At 47.6% G+C, this 22290-nt stretch overlaps 1 protein-coding gene across 1 annotated transcript in view; it reads left to right on the forward strand.

The window, feature by feature from the left end:
• Nucleotides 1–22008, forward strand: part of T265_13261 (hypothetical protein) — a gene marked incomplete at both ends in the record, with an annotated part of 26767 nt that extends 4759 nt beyond the window's left edge. The window contains 7 exons of the mRNA XM_009168010.1: nucleotides 1693–2155; nucleotides 2247–2376; nucleotides 5288–5520; nucleotides 10461–10776; nucleotides 14162–14470; nucleotides 18438–18729; nucleotides 21730–22008. Of these exons, the coding sequence (XP_009166274.1) occupies nucleotides 1693–2155; nucleotides 2247–2376; nucleotides 5288–5520; nucleotides 10461–10776; nucleotides 14162–14470; nucleotides 18438–18729; nucleotides 21730–22008 (2022 nt within the window). The remainder of the gene's footprint in view (nucleotides 1–1692; nucleotides 2156–2246; nucleotides 2377–5287; nucleotides 5521–10460; nucleotides 10777–14161; nucleotides 14471–18437; nucleotides 18730–21729) is intronic.
• Between the last annotated feature and the right edge of the window lie 282 nt (nucleotides 22009–22290).

Raw genomic sequence — 22290 nt, forward strand, 5'->3', positions numbered from 1 at the left:
GTATGTGATTTGTGTTGCTCTATGGTCTATCTTTTTTTGGTGAGGAAACGTCCACGAGTTAATCGCCTAGATTGACGAGCTGATAAGTAACCAAAGAAAGCACAACTGACTTACTATTTTGACAGATTTCCAAATTTACCAATACCACATTTTGTTGAAGCAGGGTTATAAAAACTGAAACCTTTTTTCCGCTGAAATGTGGGTTATTTAATCTGTGAACATTTCTCAAAGTATTTGATCGGTGCTGTATGGTATGTAGTCTGGATAGGTGATCAGCTGACCGATGAGCTAGATCAATTGGTTGGTTAGCCTGTCAACCTTTTCCAATAAAGGTTAAACCACATTTTATTTCCATAAAGGAAACTACTCACAAGGTTGCTGAAAACTCTTCATCAACCCACAACCGGTTTCGCTCTTCTTTGGGCTCATCCAGTAGGCACAGTCCCCGAGTTTCCGTCAACCTTATGATCTACTTGAACCCAAATTGGACTGTTAATTTCGTCCACAAAACGGCATCGTAGACCGCAGTATCACTTTTGACACTGATACTTCAGATTGTTTATACAGAAAAGAGTAGAAAGGGGATGGACCTCAAATCAAATCAAATCGTTCAGCTTTAGCATCCTTTCGGTGACTAGCTGACGTGCTAACGAAAGGAGGCACGAGGGCTGGGGTACTGCCAGGTTGTGCAAGCCTAGACAGGAGCAGTCGAGATGCTGCGCTTGGGTTCGAACCATGGACCTTCCGGTCCGTAAGCTGTCGTCTTAACCACTGAGCTATCTCGAGCCTCAATCTGGTGCGCGTACATTCCCAGACGCTTACTTCGAGAATATGCACAGAACATGACTTCACGAACAACATTGGCGCCGTTTAACAGCTATATCTTAAAATCAAACGAACTCGTCTAAGGACCCTACACGGGAAGGTGAACCTCACCAACGACACCCAAACTTTTTCTAGTCTTTGGCGCCCCTCTGCGAAGTCATCCATTTCCTACCTCACAGTTGGCGTCAGTTCGAAGCAGATGCAGGAGAACACATCCAGTCTCACTAGATAATGAGCTAGAGCAGTCGATTGGTCGGCTGAATCCCCAAATTAGCTGCAGACAATTTTGCGTCAAACAGTTCATGGCGATTTCTTGGGAAGCAGGCCGTTCATTGTACATGGTTACCTTGTCCTGTGGTGTCCTTGTGCTTTGCGACTCGTCAGCTCATAGTGAGACTGCTATTGTCAAGACGCAGTCTCCCATGAGGCTACAGGCCAATGCATACATAGTAGAGTACGTTGTGTTTAGTGGTTCTTTTCGAGCATAAACAATTGTTTACCCTACTGGATTCGAATACACGTTGGGGGATTATCGTAAGATAGCTGGTAATCAATCAATTGAAGTATTGGCTAGTCCTATCTGTCGCGTCCATCCCGGATGTCATATTGTCTCCACTCGGCACTTCGCGCTTAACCCCGCACAATAAATGACCAGTGCTCATCGCTGTGTGTTTTCTCTCTAACCTCGTGGACAGACAACAGGTTGTACATCTTTGGTTGTACCACTGTGGAAATCAAGAGTAGCGGGACTCATTGCGTGAATATCCTAAAAGGAGGAGGTTGTCCGTTGTAGAGGGGTTTCTCTGCATAAGCTGGCTCCATTCTTTACCCAGCTCCGCTGTTGTTGCCTCCCTTTTGTTTTGCTAGCAAGCCGTACGAGATGTTTCCATGCACCGTATTCGCCTACTGGAAGCAACTTTGGCTCATTTCCTCAATGACCAGTACTCTATGAACGCAGCCTTTGGTGGAGGATCCCATCCACTGTGTTATCGACCACCATCTCAACCTGGCATTCAGTCGTCAACAGCTAAACCTTACTTGACTGTGATTGGCCATTCACTTTGTCAACTCCAACAGCAGGCCATATGCGTCAACCGAATTGCTGATCTCTCCTTGCTAGACATGGAATCAAGGAACTTGCTGATGATTCATCGAACCGCCCAGTCCGCTGATGCCCTACCACCTACCCTTTCAAAGAAATCTGCTCGTAAGAGGAGTCGTGGACAAACGCTAGTCAACACGCGTCCGACAGATCCTGGTCTCATACAGTTGGCAAACGAGCGAGCGCTGGTATTTGGAATGCTGGAAGAAGGTCACAGTCTTTTGAGTGGTAGGCTTTGTTTTTTATCTTTGGCGATTTTTTCCGCTTCCCGGTGTTTTCTGCAAGCATCATCTCGAACCTCTCTTCTCCTTGTCATCAGAGTTGTCCCTCGATTCGCCTGATACATCCGCACTCAACGGCATCTATGCCGTCGTTCGTTGTTTGCGCGTCCTCTTGGAAGCAAAACCCCAACTTCTCTTCGCCATCACTGATCGTCCTGCAAAGCCTGAGTGAGTTCTTCACACAAAATCTTTTTTTGCATTGGGTTTAGTTCATTGCATTTTCCAATCACAAATTGTTTACCAGCGCATGTTCATTCCAGCGCGCATGGCATTTGGGCTAGATGCATAGCGGACCGTAAATTAGAGAATGAGAGTGGGACCATTGATCACCTGGACTGGCCGTGTTGATGAGGATGTCTAGCTATTGATCGGTGGAGCCTCTGTTACCCCGGTCCTGCACATGGCATGAACCAGTACCCCTGAGATCCCTTGTAAAGCTTTTCACGGTTTTTCTCCAAGTCATGCCGTGTCCACTCTTTACCGTTTAGCACAGGGAAGCAGTCACTCATCGTTCAGCTGTAGCGCCCCTTCGGTGCCTAGCTGCCATGCCACACGAAGGAGGCACGTGGACTGGGATACTGCAAGTTCGCCTAAGCCTAGACAGGGGAAGTCGAGAGGCAGAGGTCGGGTTCGAACCACGGACCTTCCGGTCAGTAAATTCGCGCTCCAACCACTTGGTCCAACTCGTCCCTAAGCAGTCACTCAACTTAAAACGGAACCAACATAGCTAGCTCATTCGTGCGACATCATCGATCGGACGAGCATTCAGTTTTCGACTTATAGACCCATTTCCATACTAATTCGGTTTTGATGGGTGACTCACCTGGAATTAAGCTGATTCTCTCGTTTCTGATGTTCTTACTCAACTGAATGTGCTGCTACACCAAGCCGCCTCATGTTTCAGTTGGCACGACATTCGAGGTGTCGCAATACATTGTATGGACGTAATACATTACTCATAAGTTTGATGAAAACCGCTCGACGGCCCACGATCGGTTCTACTTTTCTTGATAATCTCCAGGGAGGTCGAAGTCGGCCGTGGACTGTCGAAGTGCATCAGGTTTATTGTTGAATATCGTTCGTCGCACTTTATGCCTGCTAAACTGGTTTTCACGCAATTGATTAAGTTACATACTTCCGTACGAACAAACAACGGACTGGTTAGGCCATCGCCTTGACGTGTGGCTCTCATCCCCATATTCTTCTTGTCGTCAGCGGATAAATCTGTGGCAGTTAGAACCAGTGAACTTCGGTGAAAAAGTGAACTCCGAACTGAACCGGACTGCTCACACGGTACAGGTGAGATATTTTAGACACAACGAAGGTCAACTTGCTAGCAGTTTTTATCGCAAACTCGCGATCGCTGTGTTTCGCATTGATGAGTCACTACTGTGAAATTATGGCCTTTGCCTTCTTTGATATCATCGTCATCTTCTTCAGCTGTATACAAGGGTTATATCCGCCACAATTTTGCTCTCTGGGAGATAAGGATGGATGGTTGTGCAATTGGGACCTATGTGGATCAAGAAGTTACAGTGGACTTCTCATCGAGGGGAGGTCGGGAGGAGAAGCTACGCATTGAAGGCTACAGCTTGAATGCTTGCGTTCGGCTGGGGCATGTCGGACAACGGTCTCTTACTGTTGGTGTGTCCCTTCCCGGGGTCCCCATTTAGGGGACCAGCGCAACTGAGTTTGTTGGTAATAGCCTTCATATCTCGTTGCCAATTTATTCTTTGATGCCCCCCAGTTCGTTTTTCCACTTCAAATGCTTGTGCAAAAGGGCCATTCAAGGACGTCAGTCGACTGGCACATTGAGCACGTGACCAATCTAGCGCAATCTATGGAGTGTGGTCAGTTCATCTATCGTGGGCGAAAGCCATCGGACGTTCTTCAGCATTACTTATCCGGTGTTCCCACCAGAACTTGGGCACTGATCCGAAAATATCGATCTCAAACACTGAAAGTTTGTTTAGTATCATCAGCGTTCAGTGACCAGATTCCTGGCCCGCATAATAATATGGAATATGGAATATATGGGCGAGATGGCTCAAGTGGTTAGAGCGCGAATATACTGACCGGAGGTCCGTGGTTCGAACCCGACCTCTGCCTCTCGACTGGGTGGCAGTATCCCAGCCCTCCCAGCCTCCCGCGGGTTGCATGGCAGCTAGGCACCGAAAGGGTGTTACAGCTGAATAGTGTTTTTACGGAACGTACCGCAGCATTTCAAACTCGACCCTTTACATATGAGTTGATACCACGCCTGCGCCACTGGTGATACAGGTTTAAGAAAGCTTCTTTGGCCTTCCCAATGTGGACGGAAGTATCGTCTTTGACCAGACCACCGAGAGTGATACTGCCGCCCAAGTAGACTAACTTGTTTACTACTTCAGTCGGCTGGTGCATAAAGTTAGGGTTCGAGCCCACCCAGTCTTGGGGTAGCACTCCACAGTTGGTAGGTGGGAAACAGAATTATTTAGGTCATTTATACTCTTTTGCATTAGGATCGTGTCAGATTCAATGAGAGCTATGCCTTCTGTGTACTCGGTATCTGTGAAAGAATTCTCTGGAAGCACTTCGACCCCGTAGGCACTAAAGATAGGTACGGAGTCTCCCATGCTCATATCAGTTGCGATGTTGAGGAGGAAGGAGCTTCGCCGAAGAACCGATCTCAGGTATTCGCCATGTGTGAAAACAATTCGGTTTTTGTCCCGTACCCGTGGCTAGCTGTTGCTGTCTATCAATAATCAAGGTAGTCTTAAGGGTTTCTCCCTGTTTCCCGCACCAAACCTCCAAGAAAATGTATCAGGTTCCGAAAGGGATTATCGCCGGTCTTCTTGAATTACCAACCATTTCTTCTGGGAGGACCGTCAATCCCCAGGCAAAGTGTAGATGACCAGCCTCCTGAAAAATCGATATACCCCCCATATCTGGTTAGTGTACAGAGGATGTACGATTGTACCAGTTACCAATCTCTCCCACAAAGCCTTGTACGTCTGGCTCGAGAACCTTCATTTTGCCGTAACCTTTTTGGGTGGTCACTGGAATTGACCTATTACATTCACCTTTTGTTTTTTTCCAGCATTACAAACGTATTTGTACGTTTTGTGAACCGGTTGACTTTGGTATTTCCTATCCAGCCTTCCGATTCCCGCATTCAGAAGACCGTGGATGGCGTCAGCTCAACTCTGGTCGGTTCGCAGCGCCAGCTCCACCCAGGTCTTTCGCGTCAGGAAATGCGCCTTATTCGGAAAAGAAATCTCAAGCTAAAAAATCGGGAGCGAAATCGCACGGTGGATCAATCAAAGGTTCAGGGTAGGTGTTTGATCCAGACCGTTTAGCTAAAGAATGGGTCCCACGTTTTCGTTAAGGGGTCCCTTAAGATGGGAATTAACCGGTAAATCGGTTAGAATTCGCAGATGTGCACGTTGTTCATTCTTGATTCCTTCATTTTTCTGGGCGTTTTGGCGGTTAGTGCAACCGACAGAAACTCTAAAATCGACTCGAATCCACCCTACATTTGAATCACGCGTGACCAAACCGCACGAGCAGTACGTGGCGCTACAAACACACTCATTTGCAAATCAATTTGGTTTTCATGAGAGACTCAAGTCAGTCTCTCGTTTATGATGTTCTTCAACTGAACGTACTGCACACAGGCTGCCTCATGTTTCAGTTAGTATGATATTCGAGATATCGCGACCGGTCGTGGGTTGTTGAAGAGTTTTTCAGCAACCTGTGAGTAGTTTTCTTCATGAAGCATATAGCGCTGTTTACTACAATGGTGCACGCACGTTCTCCAATCTACCGGTGCGTTGTTGGCAACTTTTTTCAATTATTATTTGTGTTCAGGTGTATATTGCACACCACTGGAAGTTCAATTTGTTTTATACGATCCAAGGCTAGCTAGGGTCGTAGCTCTACCGGTGTTAGCCACAAGCGGGTTTATGGCCAGTTGATTTTTTTGACCGTACTACTTTTAATTTGAAAGTAGTCAGAAATTAGTCAGTTTCACCATACACTTTATGTCCCGTCGTTCAGACGCTTCAATGGCGCGCACACCATGAGACTTCACCCAACTCATTCGCAGTCTTCTGAAAACGGGCTGCGCAAAGCTGTCGGCGTTTTCTACCAAGGGCACGTCTCTCGAATAATGCGAATCTCCAAGATACTTGCAGGATTGTGTTAACCGTTTTTTTAACTGTTGGAAATTAGTGGCGTTATGCGCAATGTACATAAAGATTACACAGTCTGCCTGATTGATCTGATCGTTCAGCTGTAGCATCCTTCCGGTGCCCAACTGTCATGCCACCAGAGAGAGGCACGAGGGCTAGGCTACTGCCAGGTTGCCCAAGCCTAGACAGGGGAAGTCGAGAGGCAGAGATCGGGTTCGAGCCACTGGCTTTCCGATCAGTGAATTCACACTCTAACCACTGAGCCATCACTCAGTCTGCTCAGAGTTGGACTGTTTCCTAAGGGGTCGCGAACTGATGTTTCCGCTCAACAGTTTTGCTGTGCTCCTGGGCTCTGTATATCAGCTCTACATATCAGACTACCTATTCTGGACGCTTACTACTTTGGCGACGGTTGTGTGTCACGAAGAAAACACAGAGAGCCTGATGCATTCTTTCGGATCGGTCTATGACTCTCCGCAATGTTGTTGCTCCATGGTCTGCGGGCGCATACTGATCATAGTACTGTATCGCCTTACAAGCCGTCGACGGTCGATTTTTACCTTGTTTGTCCATGGAGACACACTGCCTACTTAGTCTAGTCCTCTGGAGAGTAGTCCAAAATCCCAGTTGGGCTATAATGTTGATCTCCTCGTCTGACGCTACCAGAACACAGTGCATGCGTTTTTTTCTTAGACTCGTTACTGCGACACGTAGGTGTTTCTATCTCTTTTGGCGATAATTTCGAAACGGCGCCGCTTGACAAGGTCCTTACTGAACGCCGTGGGAACAGCAGGTTCTCGTAGTACAAGCAGGGGGCGTAACAAAAAACATTTGTGGCTTTCTCACATGCGTCAATAAATTTCAGTCCAGACACATCCAAGGGGCGTTTTTATCAGCGCTTGAAATTCCCACGTAATGCGACGGTTGTGGCGTCCGGTGAAGCCCTGCATGCGTGTGGGTTGTTCGCCTGTCCGCCAAAGATGCCGAACTGGGGACAGTTTAGTCTATGCCTTCGGTTAACGGAAACAGAGACACCCAAATCTACCTGAGAAACACAAGTTGCAGTGATAGTAAACACCAATAAGTCATCTGACATGCAGCTTGCTCGTCCCAATAGACCGTAGTGTGATAAGTTATGGACAGTAGGGCGTCGTTCAAACTATAAACATTTTTCGCCGCCCTATCTGGATTCCCACAGTGTGTCTGTCTGCAAGAGGTTACCGCTGGTCTCACCAAAGACAAAAAGGTTGTTAGAGTCAATTGTGTTATGGAGAGGAACGAACTGACCGTCAAATCTCCTTGCTTCCTTGCTATCAAGGAGCACCGGATACTGGATGCATTCAGTGATCTTCCTCACATGTGGTTTGATTCAGTGGCCTGTCAACCAGTGGATCGTAGTCAGAGATGAATATGATTCAATGCAACATTGGATTACAACGGGTCATTGGCGAAACTCGGTGAATCGGAATTTGTCACCGGTTGCTAGAGCTTGCATACGTGCCTCCGGTACGAGGTGATTTATTCTTAGTGAAACTATTTGTTGTGGGTGCTTTCGAGATTTGTGGTGTTCGCATTCGCATCCTGTCCGGATGCCAATCGTCCCTAATAAACGAAGATCACATCATTTAGACGGACCAGGACACACGAAGGCATACCCTGATTGGCCAGAATGCCAGCCAATCCGGATCGAGCATCTTTGACTGGACGCTTGTTGCCTCCTCACGGAGATTCCACCGCGAACTTGTGGAGCACTCTGTGATTACCCTATAAATACAGTTGTAATAATTTTCCCTTGTCTTCATAAAGGGCTGTCTAAAACTACCGTGCTTGTTGATATACCATAGTGGGCGGAGCAGGAAGCCAAGGAACCGATACAGAGTTGTACTACCGTTCATCAAGACAACACATCCCCTTCATCTTAACAGTCCTGTCCGTCATTCTGGTTGTTCCACACTGGACCCGACTTTAGGTCCCGTTAGACCTTATCCTTGGTCGTGCCGGGACTCAAACTCCAGACGTAGGCGAGCATGTTCTCACTGCTGCAACGCCATACGTCAGACGCACCTGAACAGGCGAATGTGCTCTCGTTTGGGCGATGGCTTGCGTGACAGTATGTCAACTGGCTGGCAACACTCTGAACGGTGTGCTAAGCGCGTCCAAATGCGGCTCAACTGGCCTCCAGTGCCAGTCTATCCAGCCACCCTCAGGTACTTTCATTTGAACGCGACGAAACATTTGGCATCGCGAAGACTCAGCCCCGGACAACTTACATCCTACTTTATTCAAAGGTGGATAACATGTTCGTGAAACCTCCGCCCTCCCCATAGGGAACAATCATTCTGACCAGGTACCATGAGCAGCCGCGGTAATGAGAACTTGGTTCATTCACATGGACGTAATTGTTCACGACTCCCATAGCGCGCCGAGTACCGATGATATCATCGTCATCATCATCGACAGCATGACATCAGTGTTCAACACTAATGCTTCGCTGCCGTACATTCATAGTTTATTCGAAAGCCTCTTTGTGAAGAAAAAATAAAGGTGCACGGAGGAATGGAATAAGCGCTAGCTTACTACAATCATTCCGAGATGCCCACACCTCCAAACGTTTATTCGAAAGCATTTTTGTGAAGAAAAATAAAGGTGAACGGAGGAATGGAATAAGCGCCAGCTTACTACAATCATTCCGAGATGCCTAGGACACTTATTCAGGCAATATGGATAGAAACTGACAAGGACGAAATTGATATCAATTTGCAGCGTCTCCAAATTGGGTCACGCGGTCACCATCCTGAAAGGCGAGTAGCACCGACAGCACCCAACCGTTTCGGAATCTTTTCCATACCCGTCTGCCAGGTCAAGGGTTGGCCATCAGTCTATTCCCACCATTCTGAATTGGGCACGGATAACAGTACGCTCTTCGGCAAACGATGATTTGGCATGCGCAATGGATGGCCCAACCATCGCGGCTTCTGGCACTGAATACATTCTTCAATGGAATTACTCGTTGCACAACCGAACACTCGTTATTTAATTGCCTCGTTGCGAATTATCTTAAGCCAACCTACACGGGCTATGGTCCCTAGAGAGCGATTTTCGAACGCCTGAAGACGTCTGAGTTCCACTGCTAGAGCACACCAAGTCTCACAACCCGCACTGTCGTCTGCTACACACGTGCCTCGATATTCCGAGATAACACCACTTTGACGATTCAGGTGTCTCAAATTAGCAAACGCGACCCGGGTCTTGCAGATTCGTGCATTGACCTGATCTGTCACCACAATCGGAACTGAAATAACTTCCGATGTACGTGAAACGCTCTACAACTTTGCGTTGTGGATTTTAAGCGACGTGTTTTGTGGCGAGCATGACCTTACATTTTGTGGGTGCAAAGTGCATACGAAAGAACGGGATGACTTTGGTCAGTTTATCCAAAAACACCTGCGCCTCCTCTTTGAAAACGTGTACGACATCGTCTGCATATTCCAGATCGACAAGGCCATTCGATCACCAGGGTTTCGAAGACCTTCGAGCGTTCGATTCATTATTTCATCGATCACGAAATTAGATAGGAATGAAGTAAGTGGGCACCCCTGACGGACACCACTTTGTGTACTAAAGGTTTTCGAGAGAGGCGTGACATATCATTCGTGGTGTTACGGTACTAGGAACCTATCGGTAATACACTTTCCAGTTTTCGAGATTCTGATCTCAACTAGGTTCTTGTCCATTCCAATTTTATGGATTCCTTCAGCTGAAACGTGAACAGCTTCTCTACTTACAGTGACGGTTGACTTGGCCGGTTATGAGCAAGTCTCCGAGGCGAGTAGAAGTCTAGTGCGCGTCCATGAACGTAGAAGTTCTTTGTTATTTTAGACAGTGAAATCCTTTTTTCCGCAGTTATTAGCACTGTGCAAATCGGAACGCACTCTATGCGCGTCACAACACGAAATAACGTAACAGAGCTGATCAGAAGTGGCCAATCTGGAGTGGTGGGGAATCCCTATAATCTGTCCATCTTGGCCGAGGGAATTCGATTTGATTTAACCTCGTTTTATTCTCTCTGTTCCTTGTCAGTTCCCGCTCCAAGCGCCGTTCAAGCGTCTGTTCCCATTTCGAAAGTACCACCAATTGTTCTGCGTGTGAATCAGGCAGTTTTTGAACTTTTTCCTTGGTTGGAATGGGCTGCCCATAGCAACCCACAGGTGTCGGGACTGTGGTCACCACCGGACGACATGTTGAATCGCTTTATGGAGTTTTTACTGACCGAAGTATTTGTCGAAGATAGCTGTGGTGTCGGAGACGGTGGCCCGTCACTTGGGAACCTATTGGCGTGGCTACGATCTTTCGACTTTTACCTCTTGGCGCCAGTTCGGTATCCGCAGCGATTTTGGTGAGTAGTGTTCCACGCTGTCCCTCCAATTCGTCTGGTTAACTGACACGTTTTAGCGACCACTGGGATTGTTTCCAAATAGCTTATGGTGGTAAGTAAGCATTTTCAAACATTATTTCGAAACGGAACTTCATAAACATCGGCTTCGGTACTCAACATCTCCCCTTTTGTGTCGAGTACACTTTTGTTGCGGAAGCAAGAATCTAGGATTAAGGAAACTAACTTTGTGCCAGTATACTCTCGCTTCAGTTATTCTGGTGAGTCTACTCCAAAGGGTCAAGTTTAGCTCTTATCTGTGCTTCATCATTACTGTTAAGCCGCTCAAGTGAGGTAATAAATAATCGTTTAGCTGTAGCACCCTTTCAGTGCCTAGCTGCCATGCCATCTCGAACGAACACGAGGGCTGGGATACTGCCAAGTTGGGAGCGAGATGGCCCAAGTGGTTAGAGCGTAAATTTACTGTCCGAAAGGCCAGTGGTTCGAACCCAACCCCTACCTCTCACCTTCCCGTGTCTAGGCTTGGGCAACCTGGTAGTATCCCAGCCCTCGTGCAACCGTCTGGGGGCACGGCAGTTAGGCACCGAAAGGGTGCTACAGCTGGACGGTTATTTTACTGCCAAGCTGTCCAAGCCTAGACGAGAGCAGCCGAGATGAAGAGGTTGGGTTCGAACCGCGGACCTTCCGGTCAGTAAATCCGTGCTCTAACCACTGAGCCACCTCCCCCCACAGTTGAGCTAGCCATGAACCCTTCCAGTGTACCTACTGACATTTCGAACCTGTCACACTGAGGCTCAATAACCAGAATTGTTGTGCTTCATTTTTTTCTGTGAAAATCCTTTTGGTTCCAAGCATACACTTCTCCCTCGTCAATCAGCCTATCCGAATAGCTCGTTTATTTTGGTAGATAAGGTAAAATAATCAAGCACCCTTCGGTGCCTACCCGCTATGCCATCCCAAGCGAACACGAGGGCTGGGTTACTGCCAGGTTGCCCAAACCTAGGCAGGGGAAATCGAGAGGCAGAGGTCGGGTTCGAACCACGGACCTTCCGGTCAGTAAGTTCGCGCTCTAACCACTTGATCCATCTCACCCCCTCGTTTAGTTTGGTACAGGCTGTCAAGGTCCACCCACGTATACCCAACTGCACGTCGATTTTCCGATGTCGCACCTTGTTATAACTTGCTGGACGGTAGTGCAACTCTGTGTCGGTCCCTTGGCTTCCTGCTCCGCCCACTATGGTATAGCAAAAGGCACGGTAGCTCTACACAGCTCTTTATGGAGACAAAGGAAAATCATTATAACTGTATATATATAGGGTAGTCACAGAGTGTTCCACAAGGTCGTGCCAGAATGTCCGTAAGGGGGCGTGGACCGTCGAGTCAAGGTGCTTGACTCGGATTGGCTGACATTCTGGCCAATCAGAGCATGCCTAGTCTGGCCCGTTTCCTGCACGTGACACATGCGTCCAAATGATGTGATGTTCGGTTATTAGGGACGGCTAGCCCCCGAACACACCTACATCGGCCTCCAGATCTTTTAGGCCCAGGGGCGACGGGCTGGATCGACTGAGAGTCGAACATGGGACATCGTAGATACGGTATACGAGAGTCGCTCATTCAGGCCCTACAGTGTCACGCCGTAGCGATAGATGAATTATTCACGCTTCATAGGATGCTACGTCTTGGCGATGGATGAATTGCTCACACTTCATAGGTTAGGACATGTACCCCGCATACTAGATGACCTGCTCTGCCTCAGGGAGGTCTTTTTGCCCAGCCCTATGCTGAGTGGAAGCGATCGCGAGGTGTATGACCTGATAATGAAGTACGAAAACACTAGCCAATAAACTTGGTTGGGTCGGCAACTACCGCCTCCCTGGATGGGGACTGCGGGACTCAAATCACCAGTGTTTCATGACTTTGGCAAAAATGGCCCAATCGCGTAGTCCATGGCGCTCGTACATCAAAGCTATTGCCTTGTCGCGTAGTCCACGGTGCTCGTACATCAAAGCTATCGCCTTCAGCTACCCAGTTCCCGGACTAACCAAGGCTTGGCTGTATGTTCCGCACTCTCCCCTTTTCCAGTGATCGACACTGGAACCAGTGTGCATATGCTACATTGTCTTTAGCTGATAAATTGATTAAATTGATTGACACCGTGGTTAGAATGGCTTGTTTACTGGTAAGAAGCGCTGCATTTACCCGCTCGACCCAACAGGTGGACAGACTGTCTGTCACCTTTTGTATTCGCGAACAACCATAAAATCGTATCTCGAGTACAGTATAAACCGAATAATATTTGAACTTAACGATACAGATTGACGGCCACGAAATAAAGTTCTTCCGGTTTTTCGAATGTTCGATTCTTTCCGCTGCCCTCTCTATCCAGATGGGGACAAAATGTGACATGATTTGCTCTCGGTGCAAAGTTGGTACTCGGAGCTACAGGTGGGCATCAATATTGGCCAAACCCTTCGAATGATAACTGCACGTATTGTAAGGTATTCCACACGGGTCCATATGCCATGGCTTGTCTCGTCAGGTCTGGACAATGTTGAATTAGGTAAGCAGGGGTGCATTGCGAATCGTAAGTGAGCAAAAGACGAAATTCGCGTCATCACATCACGCACAATATCTATCGAGTCACCCTAATTTCTGTTGTAGCGTGAGTTACGCCGGAACTGTGCCTGCCAGACTACGCAGGACAGCGAAACCGAGACACGGCTGTCTTGTCAGGACAAACACACAGAGCGTACGCGTAACTATGTAGGATGGCTGAATGGCCAGCTATGGTCACTCGCTAGTTCGTTTTGTCGACGTTCCTGCCGTGAACAATTTCACACCCACTCCGCTAGTCGCATGCCACTAAGCCGCCAACGCACCCGCTGCTATCCAGAACGTGTGATGCTGATGGTGACCTTGGGGACGCGTAGTTCTCTGCACATGTCTGAACGCTTTCTGACAATTTCTGCATTTAAGAATACATTAGGATAACCTCCTTTCCCATTGAGCATCGTTTGATTGGGTCAGGCTTCGTATGGTGAACAGGCTATTGTTATCCAGTGACAGAATATATAACAAGATCGTTGTATTAATTCACACCTGAATGGCCCAATAGACGTGGTTGCCATGGCAACTGTCCTAATCTGTCGCGCTGTTCCTTTATTGTTACTGTTTAGCCAGACGATATGCAGACGTCTTCCAAGCGGTTTTATCACTTGCTCGCTTCTCGTGTTTTCGCGGTTTACGTTACCAACATTCTGAAGGTACGCCACTGTTTTTTTTCACGTTTTTTGGCTTTCGTGAGTGGGATCCAGGACAGTTTGGTTCACAAATCCAAAGGTACGCTATTTTTCTTCTTCATAATTACATCCACTTTGTTCTTCAGCAAGACTCCTTCATCCGCGCGTCTATTTTCGCCCGTGATTCTACTGTGTCTTGGTCGAGTCCTTCATCGGGGTCTCACTACGAAACAAGCAGATCCTGGACGGCCGGTCGCTCGAGGACAACATCGACTACTCGGCCGCGCTGCTGGACTGCTCGTGGCCTTCCTCACTCACGAATCGCGGCAAACCATTTGCATCAGTAAGACAGACAAGAATCTCGAAACAAATCTGATTGACAGTGTCAAAGAAGATGATGACGCTGAGAAAAACTGGGTTGCGCCACAGTTTGACTACGACGAATCTTGGCTAAGGTGAGCTGAGTTCATGAGATTCTGTACTTCTGTACGGTATTGAACAGTGTAACGACTCATCCTGACAGAAAATTCCCAAACAGAAGATGTCATTTTCCCGAGGTCTTTTATTCTTAGCTAATTGCATCACCAGTAGGCGATTCGCTTTGAGGAAACGGTCACGCGAGTCGGTAAGGATTTATCGAAACGGCGTGGTTATTTTTCTTACCGAGTCTCTTTACCCAACGTATGCCCTGAATCTCACGAGACGCGTCTATCAGCCTGGACTGTTTTGTCGTGTGGCAGTGAGACTTGAACTGTTCGAGCAGCGGAACTGAGACGTCTTCAGGTTTTCGACAATCGTTGTCTCAGGACCATAGCTGGGGGGGGGGAGTTGGTGTCGGAAAATCCGTAAAGATGCAGTTAGAAGGCGAGTTATCGGTTGTGCAACGGATACTCCCATTGAAGAATGTGTCCAGCACCACAAGCTGCGTTGGGTAGGCCATCTATTGCTCATACCGAACAATCGTTCTCCGAAGAGAATGCTATTTTGCATCCTCAATTCAGAGTGGTAGAAGCAGAGAGGTGGTCAACCCCTGACCTGGCAGAGGGGTATGAAGGAGATTACGAAACGTATGGGTGCTGTCGGTACTACTCGTTTTCCAGGATGGAGACCGCGAGCTCCCTACTGGTCATATACAATGCCATTCTCCACAGATCCACTCTTTTCTGTTGGGAGCGTTCTGTCGTACGCTTCCGGCAATTTTGTGGTTTTCGCCTATCATGAAATTATGGGCCGGCTGCAAGAGTGTCAGCGCCAGACGTTCTTGTTACTCATCAGGAGAGTTCGGTGCAGATGAAATTTCAAACAGTACTCGGATGTTCACCCTATGCCGACCAAGCTGATCGAAGCCCTCCATTCCCAGGCACCGGTGTCTCTCCTTGCGGAAGGGAGGGGTGTGAAAACCATCTGGAATGAGTAATGCACTCTTGGTCCCTACCCACGCCCATGAAGCTTGGTTGCGCAAACGATATTATTGGGTGAACGAGCCATAATCATTGACCGGTATGATAAACTGACTGTCCTCTACACCGCTGTCAATCAACCATCAACACGGTTAAGGGGTCGGTCATTAATTAGTTTGTGCTTTAACCTCAAATTTTGGCACCATTCACACTGTACTCTTCCTTGGCGACTGATTTGAGTTGGAACAATCGCCCCCCTCGTTCAATGTGTTGGATTAGCGATTTCCAGAGAGCAGTTTTCCCGCTTGCTCTGACTTTCCACACAAATCTGCGTTAAGTTTGCATCCCATTCCCGCATTTATCAGTTCTGTCTGTAATGTACCACTCTCCAGTACCATCGTATGGTTGTGCGTATAGAAATCACAAGAAGCAGGTCACTTTATGGCAAGTTCTGTCGAACTAGGGTCCCCCGAACACGCCCGAATCGGTTCAGATTTTCGGAACGCAACACCGGGATTCCTCTTCACGACTGACGTAGTGAGACAGTCCGTGGGACACTGGTAAGTATCCAGTCGCCGCATTAGCTAGCCTGCTGGGCCACTAAACCAGCAGTTGATAGGCAGGTGACAACAAGTGGCGTAAGCGAGGGCTAGGTTAGAAAATGATGCTTGTCGATTTAAGGTCCAAAGACCAGCCGTCCCTAATAATCGAACATCACATCATTAGGACGGATGCAACTTGCAGGCTACGGACCAAACGAAGCCATGCCCTGATTGGTCAGAATGCCAGCCAACCCGGATCGAGCATCTTTGACTTGACGCTTCTCGCCCCCTCACGGAAATTCTAGCACGACCCTGTGGAATATTCTGACTACCCTATAAATACAGTTGTAATGATTTTCATTTGGCTGAATGAGGAGTTTTCTGAAGCTACCATGCCTTATGATATACTATATTCTGTGGAGCAGGAAACCAAGGACCGATACAGTGTCACGACCTTTCAGCAAGCCACAACATGTAGTTACATGCAACGCTAACTACCAAAGAAAACATTGGTTTTTGTTGCGAGCCGCTGTTGGGGAAAGGTTCCCGGGGGGGGAGAGACGGTTCGTGACGTGATAACGAGAAATGAAAGTGAATTCATTCAAACTGAACGCTGGAAGATCTTCGCGCCCTCCTTGCCGGAGCTCCTGTGACCCTCCGTGCATATGGCTAACATCACTACAGGCTGTGACGAGCGTGCTGTCACCAGTTTGCTGGACTGTCTAGCTCAAGTTGCGCACTGGGTTTATCTTCGCAAAGGTTGGTAGGTCAAGCCCGCTCTAACCGCACTTTACTCTGACTTTGCGCTGAGTTTTTTTTCGGTGCCGTTCAAGCATGCCTTATTTTATCGTTTTTAATGAGGTTTCGCACTGTGTTCTCACCTCTCCCTTTCGAATTTTTACTGAGACATTCATTCCTCAGGGTAGAGTGACACCCAGACATCAGTACTCATTACCGGCATGTAACTGTCAGCGGTGATAATGATATTTGGCGTGTATCCCACTGTGTTGATCGTTCACAGTCTGATTTTTGTTACCGATGACATATCACTTCCGTCGCATCATACCCCCTGTTCGCTTTCCCATTCTGCTTCTCTATCGGTTGCTGTCCTGCTTTCGGAAACTATGTTTCGCCACAGTAACCAGCTATCGATTTGTTACGTGAATTAGATTATTCGTGTCATTGGGACGCGTGTTTCAGGTGATATGTCTGCCTAAAGAAAACATTTTGATCGCCGCTAAAGTGGGAGACTAGTGATTTCACCGAGTGGACATTAGTGTCCGTCCGGACAGAGCGCAGTGACGTAACCATTGAGCTGTTCACATTGTTCCCCTCCAAAAAAGCACTTGAGAACGCTATAGACACGAGCATAGAGTGTTTTCTCGTAGAGTGCACGAAATTTCGAGTCACGCCTGACGTTCACTGTGCCAACTCAAACTGGACTTTGCTGCACCTCTGGTAGCGATAAGCTGTCCCGGGGCTCGGCTCATAGCTCCGTTTCTGTGGCATGGATCAATTCGACGCCGCCCTCAGGTGTATTTTCGACCTTTCTCTACAACGACCTAAATATGTGGACGCTCAGTCCAATTTGGGTTCAAGGAGAACATAAGGTTGATGGAAACTCGGAGACTGCGCCTACCTGATGAGTCCCAAGAAGGGCGAAACCGGTCGTGGGCTGTCGACGGATTTTGCAACCTTGCGAGTAGTTTCCTTTATGTGGACGTTCAATTGAGAGGGACTGTTAACTTGTGCTTAGCATGGGAGGGGACTGCTATGAGTGGTGCGGTAAAATCCAAAGCTCGGAGTTATTTTAACTTAGGATCTCTGTCCTAATGTACAAGAATAAAAGTCCGCATGTGTGTACTTCGAATAATCAAATGCTTGACGGCAAAACATTAAAGACAAAAATGACTGGGTACGTGACGCATCAACTGTAAAGTATGTACGAATGCACAGTAACACAGGTTACTGCAGGTGTCCACTCACTGGTCGCATGGAGATGGGATAATGCTTGTGCGGAGACCGCTTAAAGATGAAAATCTGACGCAGTGGTGCTATCGACCGCGCGTTCTAATGAATCCACTGCAGCTCTGGACGTTGGCTATCCTGACTGATGAGCAGCCTCGTTCATGCTGCCTACGCCTGGCGGTCGGTCACACTCACCAATCAGACATGTTATACATTTGCTTCCTAATTGGTTTCCGTTTTATACAATTTCGCGTTTTCTTTTCTAAACCATCATCTGAGGATGTTTGTGATTCCCCCATTTTTTTACACAGCGTTTGTCCTGTTTTCGTTCCTTACTGTTTCACATATTTGTCTGTGACTATATCTCACGCCTAGGCTTTGATTGCCTCATTGTTGTTGATTCGGTCCAAGCAAGTATTCTTGTACGTATGCTGTTCATTCACTGTGCTGGTTCACTGTTGCACGCTTTGTTGGGACTTCTACCACCTCACCCCCTTGTTTTTCTTATGCAGACAAAAATTAACGGACCTGGGATATACGCCCGAAGAAGATGAAACATCTCACGCTCCACTCAATATCGTCTCGCAGATTGGTCAATTCCTTTGCACAATGCTCCTCAACGAACCACCGCGCCTACTTTTCGCCTCTCCCATTTCGATCCAGTCTGCGCAGTGGATCAATGAACACATGGAACAAACTAACCTCCCCTCTTCTGAGATGGCATCCCGAGCGAAACGTCTAATACCTGTCCAATTGGTAGACGACACTTGGGCTGGTTGCGTACTTCGTTTGAAATCGTTGGGGGTACGCTTTCTTTAATAATTGTCTTCAGATCCCCCTCCGTTCGACTAATATACATGAAATGAATAGTGGTCAATCGTGACCACACGCGCTCCTTGTGTGACCTTGGTTCCCCTGGATGTAGATATTTTAACGCGACCAGCAGTAGGTTCGCTCATACGTTCAGCTGCGTCTCAGTGACCAAAAAAGTTAACCTGGTGGGCATCCCGGTTACTAACTTTCAGAACTACTTCGATCGCAGGTCCTAATCCATTCCTAATACCTCGAACCCGAATCTGGATAGCACAGTCTGGATAGCCTCTTGGTAGCCTGATGCGCTTGACCAAACTAGAAAGCCAATGAACGTGCGAATCAGCTGATCTACTGAGCACTGATGCGTACGAGCATGTCACGTGCAGCCGAAAACGGGCTATTTATAGAGCTCACGTGGAAAGTTCCAGGCGGACCAAAATGTGGTACTAAAAATAGAATTCATCTGTCCCTCCTTTGGTATTTGCGTGTGTCCAGTTACGTTCGAAGCTGGTTCTCCTAATACACTGTAGTACTGCTTTCTCCTCGAAGAGACACTTCCACAGGAGACAGTATTAGAGACACGGAATTTCTTTTTCGAGGAAACAGGTCCCGTTCCTCAACTCAACTCCTCAACTGATTCGTTCGCCTCTCAAGAGGGGACAACACATTAGAAATTTCCTCCGACTCGGACTTATTGCTTGACTAACTCTTCAGGGACAACTGATATGGCAGCCGGTAAATGTGACCTGACCTGGGCGATAATTCATCCTTAGATACACATCCAGTGCCATTCGTTAAGGCCGTTCATAGTTGAAGTGTCGGTTCAAGGTTACGTAACTGAAGGCAGATGAGGCAACACACGGGTTTCTCTTGGGTACCGTCGTTTTCCTATTCGCATGATGGCCTATCAGATAGGTGTTGAAAATCGATAGTTCCAGATGACCGACGCTAACGACAATCATACTGACGTGCCGCATTATGCTGGTGTGTCAGCGACCCTCAAGACTTTCAAATCTGGGGCATTCGGATGAAAGGGGGATTCAGTTTCACCCTGAAGAAAGCCATTGAGAAATCGGGGGTAAACGAAATCTTCCCATCTGTGTACAGGAGACACGCCATGCGGTTCTTATTGCTTAATCCGCGGTGGAAAATTGTGAAGTATATCCCTTTGGGAGAGTAGTACTGTGCACGATGAGGCCCGAATAACCGTAGCAACAGTGTTAGTACTTTGGAAAGTTGTGCTTATGTCCAGAAATACACTCATTCGCGAATCAGTTTGGTTTTCACGAGAGATCCAACTGAATCTCTCGTTTATGATATTCTACAACTGAATGTGCTGCACACAGGCCACCTCATGTTTCAGTTGGCACGATATTCGAGATATCGCAGTATATTTTCATACAGGAAACTACCCACAAGGTTGCTGAAAACTCTTCAGCAACCTTGTGAGTAGTTCCTTTATGAAACGTGTGCTTAAGTCCTTTCTTTAGAAGAACGTGGCACCACATCCGGTCTTTGACCGTCTGATGTTGATATGGCCCAATAAACGTGGAATTAGATCATTAGCGGCCTCAAGTCACAGAATTCTGCTGCACAACCTAGCAGTCTGCTCCGAGACCCATTCCTTCTAATCAGTGATTGCATCCTTTGATTCCGACCGCAGTTTTTCAATCCTGGTGTAAAGACGAACCATATTCCCCCCCTGCTCCGTACTTGTGTTCGAGGTCAAAGCTAACAGCACCAGTTCGTAACTGTTTCGACCAATGCCCGATTTTCTGTGTAGCAACCGGATAGCCAAACTTCCAAACATCCTTTGAAGCTCCTGACAGTAAAAAAGGCTCCACAGTTCTTCCCACGTACTCATGCGGTCAGAGAGTGTGTAGTAACGGTATTTCTTGCAGCTTAGTTCTCGGTCTGAGCCCCCCCAAGCTAGCGTTCACGTCAAAACAACCACCAAAGGTGCACAAAGTATATTAACGCCCAAAACGAAGTCAGGAACACTTCTACAACACTTCATATATATATATAGCTTAGGCGACAATAACTTTCTGAAAATTCTGACGCATTCTGGATGCGACATTGGAAACCGGCATTTAGCCAACACTGGGTCATGATTGGCTGTTGGGTCCAGACTTTCGACCAATCAGATCTCGGCTTGATGCCTGACCGGCAAGCGTCCGGAACAATTGGCCAATCTTGCGTGGGATGGGCTTCTCGGCCGTTGCAGCACCTGACTGCGAGCGGTAAAGCGGGATCCGTGTGGAATTCCGCCTAACAGAGTGTCGAAATCTGGCGTCTGTCCGCACAACATTTTATTGATCCAGGCGAACTACCTTAGTCGGTGATGTGGAGAAAAGGTCGTGGTTTGAATTGAAAGGTAGTGTCGGGATGGCCACTATAGAGGAGCGATGGCGCTACGTGAGCAAACTTACTTCACAAAGGGTTAAACGGAGCATCCCAACTAGCTAGTTGGAACCTAAGTGGACCACTCGTGAATACCACGAACATGCTTCAACGCGTAGAGCAGCTATGTCCTTCTTCCGGCCTGAATTTACAATACAACTGGTAACTTCCTAGCCTATCTTGTGCCCCAGAATTGCTGTTAGCCTCACGTCGGACATTAAAAGGATATCGAACTCAATCGGTGTGTTTTAACATGACTTTGTGGCTAAACCGGTGCTCGGCTGTCATCATGCGTTTCTCGCACCGGCCCAGGTAGGTTTTTTGGGTTAGCTCCTTTTACCATTCCACCGTGCTTGGTCAGTTGCGATTCGAGACATCCGGGAAACCGACTCATCCGCGTGCAGCATAGTTTTTTATCGTAACTCTGAGTCGGCCGGTATTGCTTGAGGCATCCAAAATTTCGGCTGGTTATTTAATCGTAATACTCCTTAAATCTCGTCGTCAGAACGATGACCAGACCGCAGTCAATAGTGTAAACCCGAACTCACATTTTGGAATGCAATTTTTTCTGTGTTCTCATCCTTCCAGTACAAACCAGTGATCGAGGCTCTGACATCCAACCCAGACTTGGAAATGCGTTTAGCCACATCCAGACGTCTACAAGACCAATTGATCCCACTGGAGACACTGGCGACGGAACTTCACCTGGCTGTGTCCGAAGACGCGACTTCTGGTGATCAGCTGGGATGGTTAGTACCTGGTTACCTACCCGATACTTCAGGACGCTATGCAGCTCCGATATTTTGGCAGACGACCAAAGAATATCGTCACTCATATTCGTGGTGGACGGCGCACTTGTGTAAATAAAACAAAGACCTTGTGAACTCGATGCTGCTCTTTTTCTTGAAAATGGAAGGTTCTCTCGTAGATATTTTGATGTTGCTCTAGCGAGTCCCGAGCGATGTTGGCACTCTGAACACCCGTCGAGTTGGACTGATTCTTCAACTTTGGGGCGGACATCTTTTTTCCGCTCAGTGGGGGCTGTCTTAACCAAGGAAATCTGTTCATTAATATCGTGATTCTGTCATCAGCGTTGGAAACAGGAAGCTTTGTACAATTTATTCCTCCCTCCCAAGAGCGTAAGTTGGT

This window comes from Opisthorchis viverrini (genome assembly GCF_000715545.1).
Source record: "Opisthorchis viverrini unplaced genomic scaffold opera_v5_50, whole genome shotgun sequence".
Taxonomy (NCBI): domain Eukaryota; kingdom Metazoa; phylum Platyhelminthes; class Trematoda; order Opisthorchiida; family Opisthorchiidae; genus Opisthorchis; species Opisthorchis viverrini.